Source organism: Lissotriton helveticus, chromosome 9 (genome assembly GCF_964261635.1).
Source record: "Lissotriton helveticus chromosome 9, aLisHel1.1, whole genome shotgun sequence".
Lineage (NCBI taxonomy): Eukaryota > Metazoa > Chordata > Amphibia > Caudata > Salamandridae > Lissotriton > Lissotriton helveticus.
Genome location: NC_136070.1, coordinates 370641797 through 370666334, shown reverse-complemented (window position 1 = coordinate 370666334; position 24538 = coordinate 370641797). Strand labels below are relative to the sequence as shown.

Below are 24538 nucleotides of genomic sequence, written 5' to 3'. Positions count from 1 at the left end.
GATCCCAGGTTGAATGCTTTGAGAACATTTACTGAAAGACGTTGGGACATATTTAGCATTAAATGGGCTATCCTGTTCTGCTTATCTGCAAAGGGATGTACTCCAATGACCTAGTGGACGAGAGCTCACAGTCTTTAGAGTTCTCCATCAGCTAGGTATCTTCAGAGGAGCTGCCATTATGCTGGCCTCTCCGAAAGAACTGAATATTTGCTGTATGGTTCAGTACCCCTGCACAGCAAAGGTTTTTATTTCACATAAGCAAACTCCAAAAGCAAGAATTTGCTCTTGAAAAACAAAAAATTGAAGGCCCTGAGTTGTGTTCATAGTTTCAAAGGGCATAGGTTTTTTTTTAATCTTATTTCCTCTTAGGGATTTTCTCATTTTCCTTGGCAGTCCCAAAAAAGAAAGAAATGGCTTTGCAACTTCCACCCTGAATAGGGCAGTTGATCTGATGTTCATTGACCAATGGCCCAAAGTTATTGTGCCTCTGGTTAAAGGTTGCACTGGCGGCGCTAGTGAAGGATCTACTGATGGAAACCTGGTGGCTCACCTGACTCTAAAGAGAGTAGGAGAATGGAATGTTTGGCAGACAGGGTATTCTGCAACGTTTTCAGGTGGAGTATCATATCCACCAGACTCTAAATAGTCCCACTAGTACCATTCAACTGTTAAAGATGTGCAATTGTATTTGTAGTCTATTCCTCTATAACCATACTAATGTATACATGTGTTCAACATCGTCTCCCCAATGCTGGTCATCTTTGGACCTATCCACACAGTGCTACCTATAGAACGACTGACACTCAACTGACACTGCCTTTCAGTAACAGGCCTTTTCTCAGCTCAGTACATCACACTGGCTGCTCTTAAAAAATATTTTCGCACCTATTCACAAAGGTGAAGGTGTCCCTTAGGGACCCCTTCCAGTTTGGGTGTGGTTTACCACCTACTTGCAGTAGGCGGTAAACTGTGATTGTCTTGCGACCGCAAATGCGGTCGCAAAGTAATCATACATTGGTGTTAGACTTGCTATTAGGAAAGGACACCCTTGGCATGCACCTTCCTAATACCGAGTCGGTTAGCGACTCACAAAATATGTTTTTTGCATGGGGCAGACAGACCTACTTTGTGGTCGCAAACGGGCCGGATTCCCGCTTGCGACTGCAAGAAACGGTCGTACATCTGCCCCGTAGTAATTTAGTGTATAATCAAAAGGAAGGAGGCAGAGTGAGAATCCTTTCAGTCTCCGTAGTATAATCTCTTAATCAAGAATCCCCTCCTTTCCCCTTCTTGATTAAGAGACCGTAGTAATTTAGCTCAGATAGAAAGCTAGCATCCACTTTAAAGACTAAAGGTCCTAACAACATTAGTCATATTTGTCTTGTTTCAACGACGGCACCCATCTGCACACATGATACTACTCTCACATCGAAAACTCAGCCAACCTGCTAGTTACCTGTGCTGGCACATCAAAAATGTGGCAGCCGTACTTATATATATCAATGCCCACTCATTTGAAAATACAGCTGTACTGGTTCGTGCAGAATTTAAAATATCGACAGAGCCAGTCACCCCATCCTACCATCTGTAGAGTAGAAAAGGTTAAACGTTTGATGGAGTCTACTAGGTAAGATAGTAGATGCACCAAATTGATATCATAATGGCAAGTTCAACACATATCTAAATCATTCAAAGATGGAACAGGAAGTAGCAAGCCAGAAGAAGGCTCAATGCAGGCACCACTCAGATGCATCCTCTGGAGATCCATCTGGACTAGACTCCGTTGATAAAAAGGAAACCAATGTAGAAACAAAAGATGGACAATGTAGCGTTCTAGTGTTTCGCGGGTCTCGGCCGAGACCCGGAAACACCACCACACAATGTATCACCTTCTGGCCAGGCGTGGCCAGAAGGCTTTAAATAAACGGACGGTCGTCGCTCGTGGCTTCCGGTCCAACCATCCAGCTAACTGAGTACATGTGTCAGTCTGTTGTCCGACTATCCCCAGGCCCACTTACCGGTTTGCCCAAGGTGTCCCCAGCTCTCCTACACTGGCGACGAAGGTGGTGCGAGGCTGCGTGGTGGCCTGAACCCGGACTGCGGAGCGGGGATATCGCTGAAGGACCTGGCGTGGTCCTGTCGCCGCGTGGTGCCTGCCGTTTTCTCTTCGGCGGAGCGGTGTCTGGCGGCGTGGTGTCCGGTAAGCAGCGTGAGCGGAGCTGCGTGGGGACCGGAGTGCACTGGGAGGCTGCAGGAGAGCGCGGAGTGATCCCGGCTGCCGCCGCACGAGGTGTGCGCATGCGCAGCACCGCTGAGGCCGCGCTCGAGGTGGAAGCACGTGGGGAGGCCCCGGCTGTGTCAAGAGGCGTGCAGTGGTCGTGGAGCGCCGCGGAGGGTGTACAGCGCTGTGTGACGGCGTGATGTGCCAAGCAGACCCTGAGAAACACAAAAGATAAAGCAAAACAGAAATCAACAAGCACTGGCTAGTGCAAATCGAAACTGCACAAGATACACAAACAAGAGGGGCAGTTTATTCACGCAAGCGGTGGTTAAAGGAGTAAAAGAGTCAGAGAATTGAGTGGAGGCAAACGGGAGGAACATTGGTCAGTTGGACTGTGGTGGAGCATAACGCCTAGCAGGGCACAACATGTCTGACCAACCCGGTACAGCCAATGCGGGTGGAGCACAGCAAGCAGTTGCCCCTGCACAGGGAGTGGGGCCAGCAGGTCAGCAGGCGGTAGGGGCTGTGGTCCAGCAATCACCACATGCCCAAATAAACCCCATTCCTCCATTCAGTGCGTTAATAGACCCCGGCACAGCAGCGATACGCTGGGGTGTGTGGCTAAGTCGCCTGAATAACTACTTCACAGCGACGAGGGAAAAGGACAATGAGGTTAAGAGATCTCTGTTATTACATTTTGGTGGAGATGAACTGTACAAGCTATTTTTACATTTACCTAATACGGGAGCAGCTACAGACTATGATGGTGCCGTCCAAGCACTAAATGTGCACTTTGATCCGCAGTTGAACCCCCATTTTGAAAGATTCAAATTCAGACAGTCAAGGCAAAGGGAAGGGGAGTCTATGGATGCGTTCTACGCACGGCTGAGGGAACTCATAAGCACATGCCCGGATGACGATCAGGATAAGGAGGTAACGGCGCAGCTCATACAGGGGTGCAGAAACAAACACCTGAGAACATTGATATTAAGGCAGCCACGCATAACACTGGACGAAATACTACTGCTAGCCCGGTCACACGAGCTATCGGACGTGTGAGCCGCAGCGATGGAGTCAGCCATCAATCCGTCAACCAGCTCGGAGGTGACAGTCAAGACCGAGAGGGTCGATGCAGTACGGATGTCTAACCGAGGGAGCAGAGGAAGATGGCCGACCAGGACACAGAGGCGACCACAATGTGGTTCCTGTGGATATGAAGAGCACAATCGAGACAGCTGCCCTGCACGTGGCAAAACGTGTGACAAGTGTGGAGGAAGTAACCACTTTGCTAGTGTGTGCAGAGGAGGGGCAAGAGGATCATCTCGAGGACAAAGACCGGAAGGAAAGAAATCAATAACTAAGGCGGTTCGGCAGCTGGCAGTAGAAGACACGAGAGACGATCACTCGATAAGAGGGAACAGAACACCAGCTCGTCACCCGAATCGTCTGGATGACTCATCAACAGAAGATGAGGAGGAATGTTACTACGTCTCCTTTGTGAATGAGCTCAAACGGCGTCGTCGGCCCCAACCAAAGTGCCAGATCAAGATTGATGGGTCGGCTGTGACAGGAGTTATAGACACAGGAGCAACGATAAATGTAATGGGCATCCAACATTACAATGCATTGAGACCAAAACCCCCGCTAGTACCGTCAAAAGCACGAATCCTCACCTATGGAAGCACGACGCCGCTACCGGTAAAGGGGAAGATGACAGTGCAAGTCAGCGCAGAGGATCAGGAACTAACGACGACATTCCATGTGATTGACAGAGAGGCAGACCTGTTAGTCGGCAGTCACACGGCAGAAGACCTCAAGTTAATTGCCTTTGCGAACTCAGTCAAAGAACTACATACGGAAGAAATCCTCCAGTTATTCCCGTCATTGTTCCAAGGATTAGGGACCATCAAGAGGCCCCCAGTCAAACTGCATATTGACAAGGCGATCCAACCAATTGCATTAAGGCACAGAAGGATACCGTTTCATCTTCGGGCGGCAGTGGAGAAAGAGTTAGCCAAGCTAGAGGAACAAGGGGTAATTGAAAAAGTGTCGGGACCAACGCCGTGGGTGTCGCCGATGGTGATTGCCGAGAAACCGAAACAACCAGGGCAGATTCGGATATGTATAGACATGAGGATGCCGAACAAAGCAATTAAAAGAGAGAGACATCTTACCCCTACAGTAGATGATATATTGACTGACTTGAATGGAGCGCAATGGTTCTCCAAATTAGATCTCAATGCGGGGTATCATCAGTTGAAGTTGGCGGAAGAAAGCCGATACATCACAACGTTTTCCACACATCTGGGCCTGAGAAGGTATAAGAGGCTCAACTTTGGAATCACGTCAGCCGCTGAAATATTTCAGAACACTATCAGAGAAATTCTATCAGGACTCAGCGGAGTACTAAATGTCAGCGATGACATACTCATCCATGCCAAGACCAGCGAGGAACATCATCGAAGATTAAAGGCGACACTGAGAAGACTGGCGGAGTTTGGCGTCACGCTGCATAAAGAGAAATGTCAGTTTTTCAAGCAGTCAATAGAGTTCTTTGGGTACGTGTTCGGAACGGAAGGAGTGAGAGTTGATCCCCGGAAGTCAACTGCCATTAAAAATGCTCCAGCACCGACAACTGCGTCGGAAGTGAGAAGCTTCATGGGGATGGCGCAATACTGCTCCAGATTTATACCACAACTTGCTACCATAGCTGAACCACTGCGAAACTTGACGAAAAAGGAGAACCCGTGGAAGTGGTCACGGACGGAAGAGGATGCATTCAACAAGATCAAGGCAGCGCTGCAGGACAGCACGACAATGGCATACTTTGACACAGCACGTCAAACGGAAATACTGGTGGATGCCAGCCCAGTAGGACTAGGGGCGTTATTGACACAAGAAGCAGAACCTGGGGTATGGGTGCCATTGGCGTTTGCAAGCAAAGCCCTCACAGCCACAGAGGCCAGATACTCACAGATCGAGAGAGAAGCGTTAGCTGTGAAATGGGCGTGTAATCACTTTCACTTGTACATCACAGGACAGCCATTCAGAATGATCACTGATCATCAGCCCCTAGTGCCGTTGTTCAAAGGTACGGCTCCACATCCCCCGCCAAGGATCGAGAGATGGGCAATTCAGGTTCAACACTATCAAATGGACTTGATTTATAGACCCGGAGCCAAGAATCCGGCAGACTTTTTGTCAAGACATCCCCAGACCGAAAGTAGTGAGAAATTGGATCAGGAAACCAAGACAGAGGATTATGTAGACATGGTAGCCCAGCTGTCATGCCCCCAAGCCCTAGCACCTGAAGAAATTGTGGGTCAGTATGGCGAAGATGCGGTCATCATGAGAGTCCAGGCCGCTATGGACACTGGGTCGTGGGAAAATTTCCTGAGGAACGTGAGTAACTGGGACGAAACGGATCGGAATCGGCTGTCCCAATTCTGGAGGATACACAATGAGCTAAGCAGAGCGAGTAATGGTCTAATACTGAGAGGAATGAGAATAGTGATTCCCCGCACTCTTCAAGATAGAGCGACAAGACTAGCTCATGAAGGACATCAAGGTACGAAACGGATGAAGGCTAGAATGCGCGAGAAGGTGTGGTTTCCTTACATGGAAGACAAAGTGGATGACCTGGTAAAGAACTGTCGAGCCTGTCAACTAACCAGTATTCAAGAAGTGCCGGCACCCATCATAACGGAGGAACCGCCCCCAGCACCCTGGACGTGGGTCAGTCTAGATTTTGGGAGCTTCCCGGACGGGAGAGTGACAGTAGTATTGGTTGACAGTTACACTAAATACCCAGTGGTAGAAGTTGCTCAATCCACAAGTTTCACGAACATACAACCGATACTGAGTAAGGTATTTGCGATGTTTGGTATCCCGCAGGTATTGAAAACAGATAATGGACCCCCATTTCAAGGACATGAGTTCAGAGAATTTCTGCAAGGTCTAGGGATAACACATAGGAGAATCACACCCCAATGGCCTCAAGCCAATGGGGAGGCAGAGCGTTTTATGAGGACTGTGAATAAGACTCTGAGAATTGCGCTTGTAGAGGGGACTGATCCTGAAGCAGCATTGCAACTATTCCTGAGAGAATATCGGAGCACCCCACATGGTACCACCCAGAGATCCCCGTGGGCACTAATGTTTGTAGGGCACAGACATGATTTGTTGCCAACAGCGGAGAACTGGAAGCAAGCGCCATACTCGCCAGAGTTGACTCACAACAGGAGGAGGATTACGAATGAGAAGGCAAGCAACAAAAGGAGGGCGCGGGATAGAACCTTGGCGCCAGGTGATGAAGTGCTAGTGAGAACGCGTCGCCCAGGAGGAAAGTTTAGGACTCCATATGAAGTGGAGCCATGGACAGTCAAAGCTACGAAAGGTACAGCCGTGACTGCACAGAAGAATGGTGAAGAAATCACCAGGAATGTGTCTTGGTTTAAACGAATTCCCTCCAGTGACAGTAACGGAGGAAATGATGACCCTGTGACTGAGCTGAACAACCAACCAGACGACGGCCAGAAATCTTGTGATGGGGAGGATAATATCACCAGTCCACCATCCCCAGATACGAGAGCGCCCAGTCCTAAGGTCACCCGCGGACGAAGCTACCACCATCTCAGACCAAACCCCAGACCGAATCGGATGCTGGCGGACTTTGTGTGTTGACTCTGCAATGCTGAAGAAAAGAACATTCAGTTGAAATCTGATTTGGTCAGGGATGTAGCGTTCTAGTGTTTCGCGGGTCTCGGCCGAGACCCGGAAACACCACCACACAATGTATCACCTTCTGGCCAGGCGTGGCCAGAAGGCTTTAAATAAACGGACGGTCGTCGCTCGTGGCTTCCGGTCCAACCATCCAGCTAACTGAGTACATGTGTCAGTCTGTTGTCCGACTATCCCCAGGCCCACTTACCGGTTTGCCCAAGGTGTCCCCAGCTCTCCTACAGACAACAAGTCTCTTCTCTATGTGCTTGTTTCAAATATATCTTGTTCTGGGAGACACACACCTGACCATGATTGTTCCAGTCATCAAGGGTGCTAAATAAATCCATCCGTTTTTATATACAGGGACTGTAATTGTGCAAACTGCATTTTTGCATTCTCTACTCTTGTTGTTATACATTAGGCCCACATACAAATTGGCACAATTCTCAACCCACAGAATTACACTCTCCTAAAGATGCAGCTATATGACTCAAACCTTTCCAGAGGTGCACCTAAAAAGCTATGCCTGTCGCAGGCTTCCGGACATTCTTCCGGAAAGCTTTTGTGAAATCCCTTTAATGCCTCTGTGAAGGCATTTCATTACCAAGATTATACATGTTGTATAATTGTTGATGAACAACATTATACCATCATGGGTCGATATTACACACGAGTAAACGGATTTGTTAGTTCAAGGTGTAAATAGGACTTAATCCCGCAAAGGGCTTCCTGAATTAGACCAGGCAGCGATTTCACAAAGGCATTTTGGAGTTTTTAAAAGTGCACTCCTGAATCTTCATTACATACTCTTGCACCCCTTGCTCAATTGGCCCCCAAAATCATAAATTAATCACATTTCTATTTTCTACACTAGAGCTCACAGCTTGACTCATGATATTCACTCATGATTATTAATAGACTTTCGGAACTTGCCCATTATCTAATCAACTTGATTTAGTGATATTACCTGTCTCAATGTGTGAACTTATGATTATGTTGTTTCTTTTTATCTTATCTGTTTTCTTTTCTTTTGTCCCGAAGTTCTGTAAAGCGCTCTGATACCCTCGCGGGTCATGTTAGCGCTGTTTAAACTTCATAAATAAATAAGTACAGGTGATATTAACATAGGGCAAATAGAAAGGACGGTGCCTTCGTTGCGCTACTAAGAAGGAGGAGCACGGTTTTTCAAGGACGATTTCCAAGTACATGTAGGGGCAGGTCAAAGGGTACCCCTATAGTAAGTACTACTTACTGGTGAATATTTAAAAAAAGCAGGTAAATGACACCAAGCGAGCAAGCATAGCCAGTAATATCGTACTCCACAAGGGCAGTGTGCAAGCAAGGGATTATCTATTTGTAGAACTCTCAGCACAATTTAAAAAAAAAACCGACAACATCCTAGGTTTAGCATACAGTCATGAAGGGGCACCTATAAAAAATCCAAGCACCTGCGTTTAAGGGCAAGAAGCCTACCCCAAGAAAATGTTGAAAAATATGTCCAATCGTGCTTTTTACAACATTCAAATATAAATGTGTTAAAAAAGTGAATTTGAAATATGCGGCATATGCAATTTGGATTGATATTCTATATTTAGTTCATTTTTACTTTCACTTTCTTATATTTTTCAGTCCTACACCCTGTTAGTGGATCGTCTGTCATGTAATATGATGGAGTATCCGCTTGAGGCCTGCAGATGGAAAATAAATGACTTTGCACATCTAACAATCTCAGACCTGGATAGAAGAGCTCTGTCTATTACAGCTAGACAGGTTGCAAAGTCTCAGAAATCACTTTGATGTGGCACTGATACTATAGACTCATGCGTCGGGGAGCAGTTAGAAAATAATGACAATTAGAATTTAAAAACAACTTTAAATATAGACCGAAACAAATGTCATCATATTTGTAACATATATGACTCAAATGGTAGCTTTAAATATTTTCTAAGTGCACTCAAGCCAGACTTTAATCAACTTCTCATTTTTGTCACATTTAATCATTGGGCCATGACTGTGAAGGGCAGTTAGAAGAGCAAAGGACATGTCATCAAACATTACAAAGGGCCCGATTCACAAATCTTGCCTCCATGAGTAGGGGTGATTTACTCATCTAAATTCAGGTTAAGGGGTCTAATTTGGAGCTTGGAGGGAACTGAAAATCCTCCATTTTCAGGAGGAATCATTTAAATATGGAGTAGGATGAAGTAACTCCACACTGCTATTCCTATAGTTGTGGAAATTCAGTCAGGAGGTTCTACTCTGGATTTAGAGTAGGCCAGTGCCCAATTGTCCACTGTGCTGTCATAATTTGAGCAATATGTGTAATTTTGCATTACTCAAATTATGGAAATTGTCAATAAGTATGCTAGTGTGAAATTGTGTCCAATGTTTAGTGACAAAGGTCTGTGTGAGGAAAAAAAAAGAGCTTTTAGGAGAATGGTTTGTACAGAATACGTGTCACAAGAGACAGTTTCTCAATGAACCAGTCCCCTTGCTGGTATCTGAAATGACTTTTGAATGTGATCTATGCCCTTTCATTCAATTTACCTCAAGAAACTCCTTAATTCATTTTTGTTTACTTATGCCTAATTTCTCGGATTTTTTCTGAATTTTAATTGGGTTGGGGCACGGGTTTGCAAGATTTCACACATCTTTAATTTGGAGTATCCTCGAGAATTTGAAAGATTTCAGCCCACTGAATGAGACCCCAAGTTATAGTATAAGCTACTCTACAGGATGACAACGTTTTAGATAGGGACTCACTTCCTTAATGGCATTAACATCCATCCAAAAATGAAGCATAGCTCTCAGGAAGCATTCATTCAAATTCTGCCTTCATGTACCTGGTACATCATTGGAGTCATGAACATCCCTCCCTTCCTTATTTCATGTATTATTAATATGCTTTGAAGGAAACACATAAATTCTAAAAAAAAACAAAAAAAAAACAAATTAAGGCGACGCAGGGAGAAGGGTGGTTTGGCAGGCCCAGACCTTCAACTTTACGCCTGGGCATTTCAGATGTCGCATGCCCGAATGCTCTTAAATACTCCATCCGACCATGATATCGGGTCGATGTTTAAAGCACTATTACAGTGCGAAGGGATTGGGCAGAAGGGGTTTCTTTTTAAGTTTGGAGACCCCAAATTTTTCAAAAAAATCAAACTGAAGGTGTTGTCAGGCCTAGCCAACACCAAAATAGGTTACTACTCAAACAGATCTCCCATATGGGATCTTCCTGCTTCTCTAGGTTGGGCTAACGACGTTCTGATATATCCATTAAAAGATGCCAACATCTCAACCTGGGGGGACCTGTTTGTAGAAGGGGTTATGCTTTCCTGGGAACATTTATTAAATAAGGTGGGCCCCAATCTGTCTAGATTGAAGTATTTACAAATCTCAAGCTGGGCACAAGCGCAATCTTCTGGGGTGTCTCGTCGAGTCCAAATGCCCATAGGTGGTAGTAGTCAATTGGAATCTTCCCTACTAGATAAAACACCAGGACCAAGGGAGGTTTCTTTCTTCTACAACTTAATTTTGGAGGACATTGACGGGGATTTCCGCCTCCCAGATCAACTTTGGGGTTCCCTGATGCCATCCGTCAATCTACATGAATTGTGGTTAACTTCCTGTAACGTTCTCTGGGATATAGTGAAACCGGCTTGGCTTCGCAGAAATCATCTTTATACTCTTCATAGGGCATACTACTCCCCCCAAAGATTGTCTAAATTTTCAAGAGCAGAACCTGTGGCGTGTGCCCGGTGCGGCCTAGTGGAGGCTTTGGACACACACACATGTTCTATGAATGTCCTCAGTTAACATCATATTGGCAATCAATTGGTAATAAACTAACATCACTAATAGACTCCACAGTGGTAATAGATCTTCGATTAGTAATATTTGGAGTAGTGGAACAGAAGCGCAGCCCAAATAACAATCTATTGTTCTATTCCATGTTGTTGGCCCGACGAGAAATATGTAAGCGATGGAAAGAGGTTTCTCCCCCAACGTTCTACGACTGGTGTTCCTCTATGTTACAAACATCAAAGATGGACATGGCCAGGTCTGGTACATCAAATAAAAGGGCATTCTGGCAGTCACATGTTTAGCTCCATAAGTTTGAGCTGGGTTTTTTTTTTTTTTTCCCCCAGTTCCGATGATTACAAAGCTATGATACACGTCTACTGCTATAACATCCGCGCTTCTTACACAGCGATTTGGTGGCAAAGGCAATGGTGGTATCTGGCTTTTGGTAAATATCTGTCAAAAACATTTTGGGGTTTTGAGCTGGAATGGTATGAACGACTTCGCTGAGGGGTGTTGGCGGAATCTCATATCAAATATAGCCCCATCAGCCTTGGGCTGAGGCAGCTTGTCGATCATACTATGAGCCAGATTACCCTGTCCGAAAGCTTGACAGATTACTACCATGGTGGAGATGAGGAACAAAAAAAAAAAAAACAATCAAAAAATAAATAAATTCTAGACTACCAAGATAGCATAGTTGAAAGAAGATCCTTTCTTTGCCCATGTCAAGGAAAGACATTCCTTCCCTTGCATGAATATTACGATCATAACAATGTCAATATTAGTCCTTTTTATAGTCTGCCATGACAGACATTTATGTGAGTGTCACCAGGAGAGGAGCTTTGGCTCTGCCCATGTGTTGGAAGCCAGGAGCTTTTTCTGGTCTAGCTTGACAGTGGCGCTGTCACATACATGCCAACTCATATGGGGTCACCGTGTGATCCACAATATCTGCTCCCATCACACGGTTATCCAGTGAGGAGCCAATATCACACTGTGTCAGGGAAAGGGAGCTGAAAACCACTGTAAAAAAGTGTTTTTTTAACTCATTTTCGGAGGCTGTAAACTGTTGACGTCCAATAAGGGGGTGTGAAAACACCCCGAGACATCGGCACCAGCCTCAGTAAGTGTTTTTTTTTGGAGGGAGAGGGTTTTGGGGGGCGGTGGGGTTCACAAGTGCCTCTTAGTTACTTCTTGGCACGAGGCCCTGCCCTTCAAGGCACCATCTCCTCCTCACACACTGAGATTGTTCTTCAAATTTGCAGGTATGTGTCACCAGGCATGTATGTGAGTATCACCAGGAGAGGGGCTTTGTCTCTGCCCACATGTTGGAAGTCAATAGTACATGTTTTGATTGGGCAGAAGTTGTGTGCTTCCATAAAAAGTGCATGCCCTCCACACAGCTGTGATCATTTTATTTATCCAGTTGTCTGAGCATGCACTTTTAGGGGCACACACATGCCATTTCAATGCTATTAATGTGTCTAGAATAACTTGATAATTAAATTTTTCTCTGGCAGCTGCACAGATGGGAGGATGGCAGTCATTAACATACATGGAGTTTTAGGTCTGGCATTACAGTGCATTTATAAGCCTGACCTATTGGCACTGCCAAAGCTTGCTGATATTGCTACTACTAACAGGGGCTGCCACTGTTAGGGAACTAGTGATTCATCTACCTGGGGTATGTATGGGTGAAATATTGCTTCACACGCACCATTTTGAGAAGAATAAAAAATATCTAATCATCATTATGACTCTGCTTCAATATGGTGAAAATAATTTACGGTCAGCTCCCCACAAGTGTGACAGGGTGCTCACTCTTCTAGTAGTGCCACTTGAATATCAATAAGATCAGGTTTGATGCATATTAATAACAGATCTTTGATGGAATTATTAAGAAGGCAAGGGAAGTTTCACATCAATGCTCAGATAAGGTATGCATTAGGAACTGTAGGGATAATACGCCGTTGAGAATGGACATTCAATATTTGCATGCAGCTGCTGCAAGGTATGTTTGCTTCTATGTAAGCACTCTATGCAAAATGTCGCATCAACGCGCTATTCGCTTATTTGTGCGCAGGCCAGAGTACAAAGGCCAGTGAGCAATCTGTGTTGCCAGAAAATCACTGTAAGAGAAGGCTGTGTGTGAAGACAAATTGCACAGCTTTCACCTACACTACATTGACCTGGGACACCCAAGTGATGCAAGATGATCTTTTTAGAGTAACAAGGCGCTTAAAATACCTTCTTTCACTTGTAAGGTTCTGCAGATAGAATATTTATCGAGGAGTAGGATCATGAACCAGTCGATGGCTTAGTACAGCACTGTAATTGCTGGAAAAGGTTACACTAGGGAGAGCCTGCTTTTACATCGTCAAGTGCATGATCTAACTCCTGTAAGAAATAAATTGCACTGGTGCAGTCTATGCAATCCAGAAACGTAGGTAAAAAAAATGCACAGTACTACCAACGTATTCCAGCCCATGGTGTATAGATGAAGAAGAGCCTTATAAAAAGTAAAAAAAGATTTTAACCCTACATCAAAAGGCGACGTTGGGTTAGAATGGCATTGGTATTTCGTTATTTAACCCATTAAGTCCTGCCGTCGGCCGTTGAACGTTTGGAGCACTACCTGGCTGGTGCTGCGCACGTTCAACGGCCGACGCAGCCCCGCCCGTTTTTTAAAACAGCCGCACTGCCGCAAAATCGCGGCAGCGGCCAACGGGTTAAAGGTGAGAGTCATGACTGATACTGTAGCTACAGTGTCTCTGGATTTTCCAAGGTGCCTTACAAAGTGATTGCCCTCTTCTAAAATAGAAAGGGTACTTTCTGCACGTTTGTTTACCAACTGGGTACCTGGGTAACATTTGAGTTGGTGAATTTGTTCACATCTGATTGGGTGTCCTCAGATTATTTTGAAACGGAGAGGTGTACTGCCTTCTGATTGATTAGAGGATTAGGCCCATATTTATCATTTGCTTTAAGCAGGGCAGTGCAGCAAGCCACCTTCCTCTGCTCTGTGAAAGGGCAGGAATGTGCCGTATTTAAAATTAAACGCTTCATTCCTGCCCTTTCCTAACACTGACACACTTGTGCCTGCCTAGCACACTTTTGGTTGCCTAGCACCAATGCAGGCATCCTTGCGTCATGGTTCAAGACTTCCTGTGCTGTAGGAAGGATTTTTTTGGGACAGAAAGGGAGACCTTTTTGCACTAAAACAATCCTCAAAGACTTTTTCCTCTTTCTATGTGTGCTGCATTAGCACACATAGAAAGAGGAAAAAACGAGGAGAAATAAAGATATTTGAACTCGGTACACCTCACCTGGGGAAGCATAGCATATTGAAGCATTCTCAGGTCTACCACCAACGGTAAGTCTGGGAAGGCACCAAAATCTCTGGGTAGATGTCTGGGAACACCCATGCTCCACCCATGGAATGCCTCCCCGGGGTAGAGTAATGCAAAGCACTGATTTGGGCTGTCTTGCTTTACTTTAGATTTATCAAGCCATGTGGGGCCACACATGGTGGCCTTGTGTGGCTTGATTAATCTCATGTAGGTTTTTAGTCGCTCATGTGCCCCTTTGTGTGACACATGGGTGAATAAAAACTGTGATAATCTGGTCCTTAGTTTGGAGACAGTTCAGGACATTTTGCAGTGTAGGTGTGGTCATGATGAATGTTGGATCAGATGGACATATTTTCTTTCCATGGGTACACATGGTTAGCTTTTTATTGTATTACAGAGTCTTGTCACTCTATGTTGGACCCGTGTTTTCCATCCTTTAGAATTTCTCAAGTACATCCAATATACACGTTTAGTATACAGGTGGACGAGGCACTGAAAGCACGAGCCAGGCTCCAGCCTGAGGCCTGGCGTTGGCTCAGCTTGATGCCCTGCTGGAGCCTCAAGTCCATAACGAGCAGAGCTTTGAAGTGGCTTCTGACTGCCACCCTTCCTCGACGCAGGATGTGGCCTTAGGAGCAGAGCTGCAGACTTTGGAATTGGAGAATCAGGATCGAGGCTTGGCTAGACTAAACACCCTGTGATTCTAGGCAAATCACTTAATCTCTCCTGACTATAAAAAAAACGGAAGGTGCACTTGTGTGATGCTACTGGTGCTCACCTAGAGCACCAGATGCACAAAGTGGTAAAAACAAAACGTTTTTATCACAAGGAAAGGCAAATAGAGGCCCATTTAGTGACTGATTAGTTCAAAGTGAAACTAGAAAACCTGAATAAATTGTGGCTTCCACACTTAAATTGCGTGACTTTAGGCGAATAGTTTATTTCACCAAAACTCCTTTTTCTTCATTCTGTGTATGAAAGCACTTTCAGAAATGTGATTTCAGAATACTCGTTGTACAAGAAATTATTGTGTTTGATTTAATAAACTGTTATGTTTCTGTAAAAAAGTGTGGCTCACTGGTTAGAGGAGGCAGACCCTGAAGCAGAGGTCAGACCCGGGACCAGGGTTCAATTCCCGATGCGGCAGGGTCTTAAGCCCAAATGTCCACGGACTTGATAATTCTCGCTTCGGTGCCTACTCGAATCACGGGTTCACACTCTGCAACTCTGGGCAATAGCTTGCTTAATCTCCACTATGGCCCCCCTGTGGCGGGATGCCTGGCTTTCACCTTGGGGATACCCAGTAGGGGTTATCTCACAGGGAAAAGACAGGATGGGTTCCCAAAGCAAGTGCCTTGAGACCTTGCAGTGATAAGGCGCTATATAAGAACGTTTGACATTTGACATAGTTTACAAGACAGCTACCTTGCCTTCTATTTAATAAGTACTTCTCGGTGCAGTGCTATAATATGACATAATAATGTCAAAACCTTCACATGTTAAAGAAGTATACATTTGTTTTTAATTTTGAAGGGATGTTATCATATTTTAGGTGATGTTTTTCGTGTGATTTACACGGCAAACATTTCCAAGGCTCACACATGGGCTTTAAGAGCCAGCAAGACCCTTGATTGGTTCTGGCTCGGCTCTCCCTGTTAAATTGTTGGATCACTCACCTCTAGTGCAGTCATTACAGAACCATATTATAGCTGATTTAAGAACGGTCGTTCCACTCACAGTCCTAACTGAAGTTGTCAATAAGTGACAGATTAAATCCGTCGGGGACAGAATACAGATTGCAAATATGGCAATTTAGTACTGAGTCCTCTGAATTTTTAGAATGTCATTTGCATTGAATTACCATGGCCACGTGCCATTTTTACACAGCTTGATCAGAGAAAATGTGCTGTTTCTACCGGTCAGGTGATGCAAATGATGTTGCAAATTGTACCAGTGCAACCCTGCCACAAATTGGTGCGACCTAAATCACCGGGCACTCAGTTAATAAGTGTGTGTATGTTTTTGCATCATTATTGATGGATAAAGCACCAGGGGACTGTGCTACGCATTGAACCAACGACTGGGCATTTTTGCACCGTGACCAGGAAATTCTCCACTGACACTTGCACTAAATGACAACCTCAAAATGACATTCGCAACAATTTAAGAACAACATCCATGCAGACTGCAAAATAACATTTTGCAATGGTCAGTCTGTGCACATTTGGTTGCAAAATCGACCTGTTAACAGTGAAAACTTTCAGTGCATGTAATCTGGCTGTAGAATGGCCGAATACCTAATTTGCAATATTTCCATTGGCAAAAAAGTAGAGTGGTATGAAAGGAACGGCTGGGTAGAGGGTAGGTCATAAGAACTATATATTGTGTTCGCAGCTACAGGTCCTCCTACAATCGGCCACTCGAAGTGTCCGTTCTCATCCCAAAGGCGGAGCTTGCTGTGAACTCCGCCTAATGGCTCGCTCGAATACGATAATAACAGGAGACCATTTATAACAGGCACACGCATATTATCCACGCTTTTCAGTACAGCTGGGGGAACACATTTCCATAGTAACTGAAGGAAGAGCGAGACCCTCATATCTCACACATTCCTGTAAAAAAACAGGGACGTTTGTTTCCCCAGGCACACCGAAAAACAAAAACAAATAAACCCCTTACCGGGAAGTAATGCACGAGGCGCAAGAATGAAATACTGCTTTCGGTAAAGCTGGTTGCGCAGCGCTAGAAATCTGGGTGATGCTTCAAAAGAGACTGAAAAATAAAACAACTCGCAGAAAATCTTCTGCTGTGCCAGTTTACGGCATCAGCCCGGCATCTAAGTACCCAGCCTTTAGAGCACGCATTACCTGGGCTGCCATGAAGGAAAGGTCCATGGCGCTGCTGGTGGCGACCCCCGCCTCCCGCTGCTTCTGTCCACGCTCCTGGAGGTCCCGTTGTATCCCCCCTGGGAGCAGGGCAGAGCCAGTCCTCCTCAGGGAAGCTGCTGCTTGGACTTCTTTAATCCGCCCTGTGGTGCCCGCGCTGGCAGAGCGCGGTCCGCCCTAGTGCCATCCTCTGGTGCTCGAAGTGGGGATCAGCTGCTGGAGAGCGGATCCGTCCAGAAAGGCAGCAGGCAGAGAGCTCAGGCTGCACACTCGCGCGCTCACAGGCACAGACCCAGTGCCAGGCTGTCATGTGACGCGCTCAGCTCAATCCAAGCGATGCCCTCCATTGGTAACCCTGCCACAACCGTCTTGTTTGTCACTTACTGTTTGTTCTCGCGGGGATCACAATATTTCAGCCATGTCTAAGGCTACCGCGCGCGCCCTGCGAGAGAAGGGATGAGCGGACTTGGACAAGCATGTCACATCAATTACCTCCATGCCATAAATGCTATTGTTCTTTCCCCCTCAGCTTATTGTGCTGAGGACCGCCTTTCATTAATAAAAGAGCTTTATGCGCAGCTAAGATCGACTTTAGGCGCTTTTAGTGGTGCTTTACACGTTCATGCAAACACATATAATAATGACATAATTTTATCCTGCAACGTGTTAAAGCAGTTGACTCAACAGCTTTGTTCTGTGGTCTATTTAAATATAGTTGTTGATTGATAATGGTGTAAAGCTACTCGCAGGCCGATTTACTGTACCATATAAATAATTAATTTGTGTTTAATGTCCCCAGTTTGTAAATGTTTGAGAGCACATTCCAAGTTGGAAATTAACTTAATTTATCGATCAGAGAATAATACCGCAAACGCTTGAAGACTTATATCTTATGCCGAGCACATAAATGAGAAATAGTTTTAACATTTTTCTGTCTAAGTGTTCCAATCTCTTTCCCCACTTCTTCATCTAGGAGTGCCTAGAAGCAACCGTCTAATTGTGTGGGTACTAAACAGCACAATGGTTTAAACAGCACAATTTAAAGGCCTTAGAAGCTTCCCCTTCCTGGGCCCAGCCCATCCAGGGGGAGGAGACATGACACCTCTGCCCAGGATGTGCTTTCTTTTTGGACCCAGGGGTCCCGAAACCTATCTGGTGGTGGCAGATGGTGGGTAGCCATTCAGGAACCACACCAGGGCTGGTTGTTTTACAGGGGGCATCTCTAAGATGCCCTCTGAGTGCATTTTACATTAAATCCCATTCTGGCATCAGTGTGGGTTCAATGTGCTGAGAAGTTTGCTACCAAACTTTCCAGTTTTCAGTAAAGCCATTATGGAGCTTTGGAGTTTGTGATGACCAACTCCCAGACCATATACTCTTTATGGATTTACTGCACTTTCAATGTCTAAGAATGGACTTAAGCAATAAGAAAATATGATAGACGGAATGCTGAATTAATCAAACATTCAACCCCAGACAAGGATCTGGGTTAAATCCATCTTTTTTTGCATGCAATGCCATTCCAGTTTAGACTTAGCCATAGGCAAATCAGTCTTGAACCTGTTCCCCACGGGAACAGTTCAGCCCGAACTGCCAGGCCAGGTCTTTCCTAGACCAGAAACAAGCAGTCTGGGACCGTTTTTGGGGTAACACCCCTCATCAGCCAGGCTAGCTTGAATATGTTGGTGTAGCAAGCACGGGACCCATGACATACCATATATAATTAAAGCAGCCTTCTGGACCAATTTTCTGATGATTATGACATCACCCTGGCAGAAGAAGACTAGTCTTCAGCCTCTAATAAAGAAGCACCCGGGGGGGGGGGGAGAGGAAGTCATAAGGGTAGCCTTCTTTCTCATAGTACTTGAGGATATCAGGGAAATTTATGCCAGTGAATGGGCTGTAAGATAAGCTTCAGCCTTATACACGAATCAAGTTGGCTGGTACGAACACTCTAGCCCACATGTTATTCCCTTACGCAATGAAGCACAAGCTCAAAACCCTTTGAAGCCAGAAGCATAACTTGGTATAAAAGCAATACTAGTTCAGTAGGAGTATCAGGGCACAATAGTGCCTTGTCATTCACCAATGAACATTGACCTTTTTCCCCTCGCCAAGCACAAAAATTCCTTTAGAATTGTCTTAGACTATAGAAATTTGAATGTGCACACCCGAACATATGCAGTACAAAACACACAAAGCACAGGTTTAATGACAACATAGGATATTTCCTATGGGTTTTTCAGTCAAAATATACCACCTGCGAGGGAGTATTTAACTCATTTCAGTTTTGATGGAGTGAAAAATTGATTCTGACATTTGCCCGTGGACTATAGGAAAAGTTGTGGCTTGTGTTCAGCGCAAATGATGGAGCTCTTACAGCTAGATCCCGAGGTATTGTCATACTTAGACGATTTGAATCTACACCTGATCAGGGTAGACAGAGTGGTGACAATATTAACATCACATGGTTACAAAATTAATTTAAAAAAAATCAAAGATTTCCCACCCGACGGTGGCTTTCTTAGGAAACAAGTTATCCAGTCAGGACAAGGGTTTAGCTCCTGACTTCTGTCAGAAGTGTGCTTCCTTGCAACTCCCCAACACACTGAAAAAGCTGGAATCTGTGTGGGGATTTCTTGACTTTGGACATTCTCATTTGCCATACTATGCAGAGAGACCATGTACAACCTTATATTCATCAAAATAGTGGTTGAATGAGCACACTGATATCCTGCGTGCTCTTCAAGTAGACATGCTTGAGACTAACTATTCACAAACTAGGGACAACAAAACCAGCCTAGTTATCAGAATCATACCCAGTCACTATGGTTAGACCTATGTGACCTACAATGAAGGACAGAATGTCCCTATTGCATTATAGTATCACATGTATTTCTTGGCAGAAGCGCTTTATGCTTCCAGCCACTTTATCTTACCAGAGCATCTTTTGTACAGATGGCTCTACCCAACATGCGGTCGAAACAAAATAAAAATACTTCCGAGCCAGCGCAGCTGTAAAGGTGTAATGAAAGATGGTGAATTCATCCCCAACACAACTACACTAAAATCTTATGTGACAGTACTGCACAGTGTTAGAATTGGCATTTCTGCTTGGCTAGGGCTTGCGCCTAAGCAAGCCAGAAACTACCATTCTAGTCAGGGCAAGGGAGTTACACGCTGAAGATAACCCCTGCTCTCCCCCTTGGTAGCTTGGCACGAGCACTCAGGCTTATCCCAGAGGCAATGTGTAAAGCAATTGCGCAACACACACAACACCAACACACTAGGCACACTACAAAAGAAACTTCACACAAGGTTACATAAAATATAGCCTTTGTATTATCATAAACATAATAGAATCATATTCACACAATATACACTGTGCCAACTGGCACTTGGCAATATTCACAAGGGATTATATACAGAACCAGGCCAATCCGGCCACGGTCACAACCCTCAGAATGCAGGAAGTAAATATAAAACACAACCAGTAACTACTGGTACAATAATGACCTCAGTAATGTCACATTAGGCCTAAAACACATTAGGCCCCAAACCTCATTAGCATAAATACATTACGCAATAGGCCTCATCAGCATAACATATTATGTAACAACGATATTAAGCATAACCACATTATGCATAATTCTCATAACATAAATACATTATGCAATATCTGTAGGCATGAACACCTTAGGCATAAACAACCTACCATAAACACATTATGCCTACATCAACACATGGCATGAAACACCTTATGCCTAACCATAGGCATACACATATTGAGCATCACATTAGGGCCTTGCGCCCTACCAATACTGACCCCCTAGCCCTCTGGCCAAAATGTCAGGGCTCGGAATTATAGGTCCTTGGTAGCAAAGCAATGTGCGTTATGCACTGGGGCCGAAGGGTGCATCTCATCCCCTCCTTATCCTCTAAAAAGACATGACTCCCACATTGCAGCTGCCCACGCTTCTGCAGTGCAGCTGTGGAGCACAAACAGGACCGGGCACTACCGTCCCTCTGGAATCCAACTCGGGGACTCCTAGAACAATGACCCTTCAGAACGGGGTGTCTGCACTGGGCCTCAACTTGACCCAAAAAGAACTCAGCTCTGACACCAACTGTGCCCAACTTGAGACCCACTCACCGGGGCTCTTCTCGGCTGCTCCGTATCCTCCAACGCAGGGGAAGTCTGTCAGTGGGAGCCATTGAGGTTCTGGTCAGGCCCCTTCTCTCGGGGCTCCTCCCCTTCTTCTGGCACCACTCTCCCAGGTACCGGGGACAGCACAGGACTTCAGCCGGGTACACTCAAGGCTCCGGTCCTCCCCCTCGGGATCTAGCGAGGCTCCGTTTACCGTGCAGGCACGCGGGGCTCTCCTCATCCTCTGCCTGGGGAGCCCCACCCATCATCAGGCAGAAGGCTTGCCAGACTTCTGCGTTTGCGGTACGGCTGTTCACGTCCACCATCAAATCTGGCCACACGCGGAGCTCTCATGGTGGACTAGGCCACGCAGGTGGGGTGGTCTCCCGCCTGTCTCAGGCCCCTATAGAGCGAAGTCTCAGTTTCTTTTCTCCTTACATCCCAGTGCGGGGTAGACTCCCACCTGTGTCTTCATTTATGGAGGCGGGGTAGGCTCCCGCCCTCCTTTAGGCCCCGCCCACAACCAGGCTGGCTGCCTGTCTTCCGGGTCGCGCCCTGAGCGGCGGCATCCAGCACACGGAAAAATGCGCGGTGGGCTCCCGCTCCACCGAGGAATGCACCAGCATGCGGGATAGGCCCCCGCCTCTCAAGGAGCGCACAATGTGGGGTAGGCTCCTGCTTTTAGATGCATAAGCATGGGACGGGCTCCCGCTTTCCCTCCAGCACCTCGGGGGAATCCCTATCCCGGGATTCCCTCTAAATCCTCATGCAGCACAGCGCTGCAGGCCGCCCACGCTCCTCCCGTTGTGGGAGAAGATATAGCGCTCACGAGGCGCTCAATCCACAGTTTCAGGGGCACAAGGCTGGGCCCAGGCAGGCCAGCTCACAGGGCCTTCCCGCAGGGAGGCAGTCCCTCGTGGCGGTTCCTCCTGGGGCCTGGCAGCAGCAAGTCCCCCAGGTAGCACAAAAAGCACAACCATTTCATGGGGTCATTGCCCCAATATTTATCCAGCACTTTTATTTGTTCTGCCCTGGCACAGGGCTTGGAAAAAACAGCCAAAACTTACCAGGGAATCCCCACTGCATTCCTATAGGACAGCAGCACCATAGCAGGGAGAAACCAAAATGGTTGTTTGTCACTACCAGGACATGTCACACACTTAAGGTACATGTCTTACCTTTTACCTACAAAGCACCCTGCCCACGGGGCTAGTTAGGGCCTCCCTTAGGGGTGACTGACATGCAGTAAAAGGGGGGTCACAGACATGGCACACACTTTGGGTGCCACGTCACAGCGGCAGTAACACTATGTCCACAAACCCTGCAATGGCAGAGGCCTGAGACAGGTTTGCAAGGCTACTTTGGTGGGTGGCGCAACCAGCGCTGCAAGCTCACCAGTAACATTTAATTTACCAGCCCCGGGTATATGAGATACCACTTTACAAGGGACTGACAGGTAAAGTAAATAAGCCTAACAGGTGAAGACCAATCCTTTTTTTTTTCTTTATTGCAAGCAAGACAGATTACATACACTTTTCCATAAATTCATATTACTAGAAAGCTAAATACAATTTAAAATGTATTTTGAAACATACAAGAACAAAAGAGAGAGAAAACGAAAGAAATTCAGCATACATATAGGTGCAAAAAAACCAGGAGAAAAAAATAAATTTTTTTACTGGGTTAACATTCATCAATTATCAGCAAGGGAGGTAGAACCAGATTAAACAAAATGTGAACCAAGGAGAAATCCAGATAACCACAGACAAGGGAAAAAGAAAGAGAAGACCCCATCAGCAGAAATAACAATGTAGCGGAGGACACCCCCATCAGTATTAACTCCTCTGTCAATCTTACTGGAGATCCAAGTAATAAAGAAAGAAAAGATTGAATTGCAGACACTAATGGGGTTAATTGTGGACACAGAAAAAACATATGTGCTGCATCAGCAGCGAACAGTCCACATCTGCTACATGATATACCCTCTGTCGTTCCCCATTTTGAGATTTTTGCGGGCGTGTAATATACATCAAAAAGACCCATGTAGTGCTTTGTGCGCATTCTGCCTGTCAAAAGGATGGAATTGGCCAGGGAAATAGATTCCTCTATCATGATATTATCTGAGCCCAGCTTCTCAGCCCATCTCTCTTGGAATATCAGTAAGTCATCTGGGCAAAATGATAGTAATAGGTTATAAAAAAAAGCCGATCCTTTTTTTACTGTACATACTGTCTATCAAGGCAATCCTCTGCAGACCAGAACGTTCTAAAGAAGTTAAAGTATTAAGAAATCTATGCAACTGGAGGTATTTAAAATAGTCAGTGTTTGTAAGATTGAATTTGAGTTGAAGGTCTGGAAAATACATCATGTGATTATTCTGCCATAAATCGCCAAGACAATTAATACCACAATTGCGCCATCTCGTCATTATGTGATCTCTAAAAATAAGAGGATAAATATGTGGTGACATCAAAGGGGTATATCTTAGAATTTTTGGAATCTCTACATGGCGCCTGATTAACTTCCATACCCTGAACGCCGCTTTCAAAGTCTTGAATTTTGTTTTTTTTATAGTAGCTAGGTTCTACATTTTTTAACAGGCACCCATGAGCCTCAACCCCCAATGCAAACTCATATATGGATGGGGCATGAGAATCTAAAATTCGCGCCTTTACACCTATTATTAAGGGGGTAATAAACTGTAGTACAGACGCAAAATAATAAAACATGAAATGTGGAATACCCCACCCACCCCATGCCTTCGGAAGAATCATCTTCTTATAAGCTCTACGCTGGCGTTTATAGCCCCACAGAAATCTAGTAGCCATCCTCTCTAATTGTTTAAAAAAACTAAGAGGAAATTCAAGAGGGACCGTTCTGAATAAATAAAACAGTTTCGGAAGTGTCAAAATTTTTAGAACGTTAATCCTCCCGTATAAAGGAAGATGCAAATGATCGATACGCTCCAATGTGGAATTAGCTTTTTTAAGAACTGAATTAAAGTTAAGTTCTGGAATGGAGGACACTGGGGTTGTAATCTTAATGCCCAAATATGTCGCAGCAGATACAGTGTTAAGATGTGCAGGAGGATTCTGGCCCACATATAATGTTTGGGTTTTGGACATGTTCAATTTGTAGCCCGAAAAAGCGCCAAACTGAGTTGTAAGCTCTTCGATCTTTGGTATTGCCTTTGCGATTTGTGTTGTGGTCACCACCCCATCGTCTGCGTAGGCGAGTGCTCTATACCTGGTATTTGCAGCCTCCACAGGGGCTATGTCCTCCGCTTGATTCAATACGTTAAGGAAAATATCAATATAGATGGCAAAAAGAAGCGGTGAGGACGGACACCCTTGTCTTGTGCCTCGGTGAATAGGAAACCAGCCAGAATTGTTTACCCCAAATTTAA

The 24538-nt window shown here is 45.4% G+C and overlaps 1 protein-coding gene across 1 annotated transcript in view; it reads right to left on the bottom strand.

Moving 5' to 3' along the window:
- Positions 1-17073, bottom strand: part of C9H14orf132 (chromosome 9 C14orf132 homolog) — a 291475-nt gene extending 274402 nt beyond the window's left edge. Inside the window, exon 1 of the mRNA XM_078662066.1 lies at positions 16968-17073. Coding sequence (XP_078518192.1) covers positions 16968-16994 — 27 coding nt within the window. The 5' untranslated portion in view covers positions 16995-17073. The remainder of the gene's footprint in view (positions 1-16967) is intronic.
- Positions 17074-24538: the final 7465 nt, after the last annotated feature.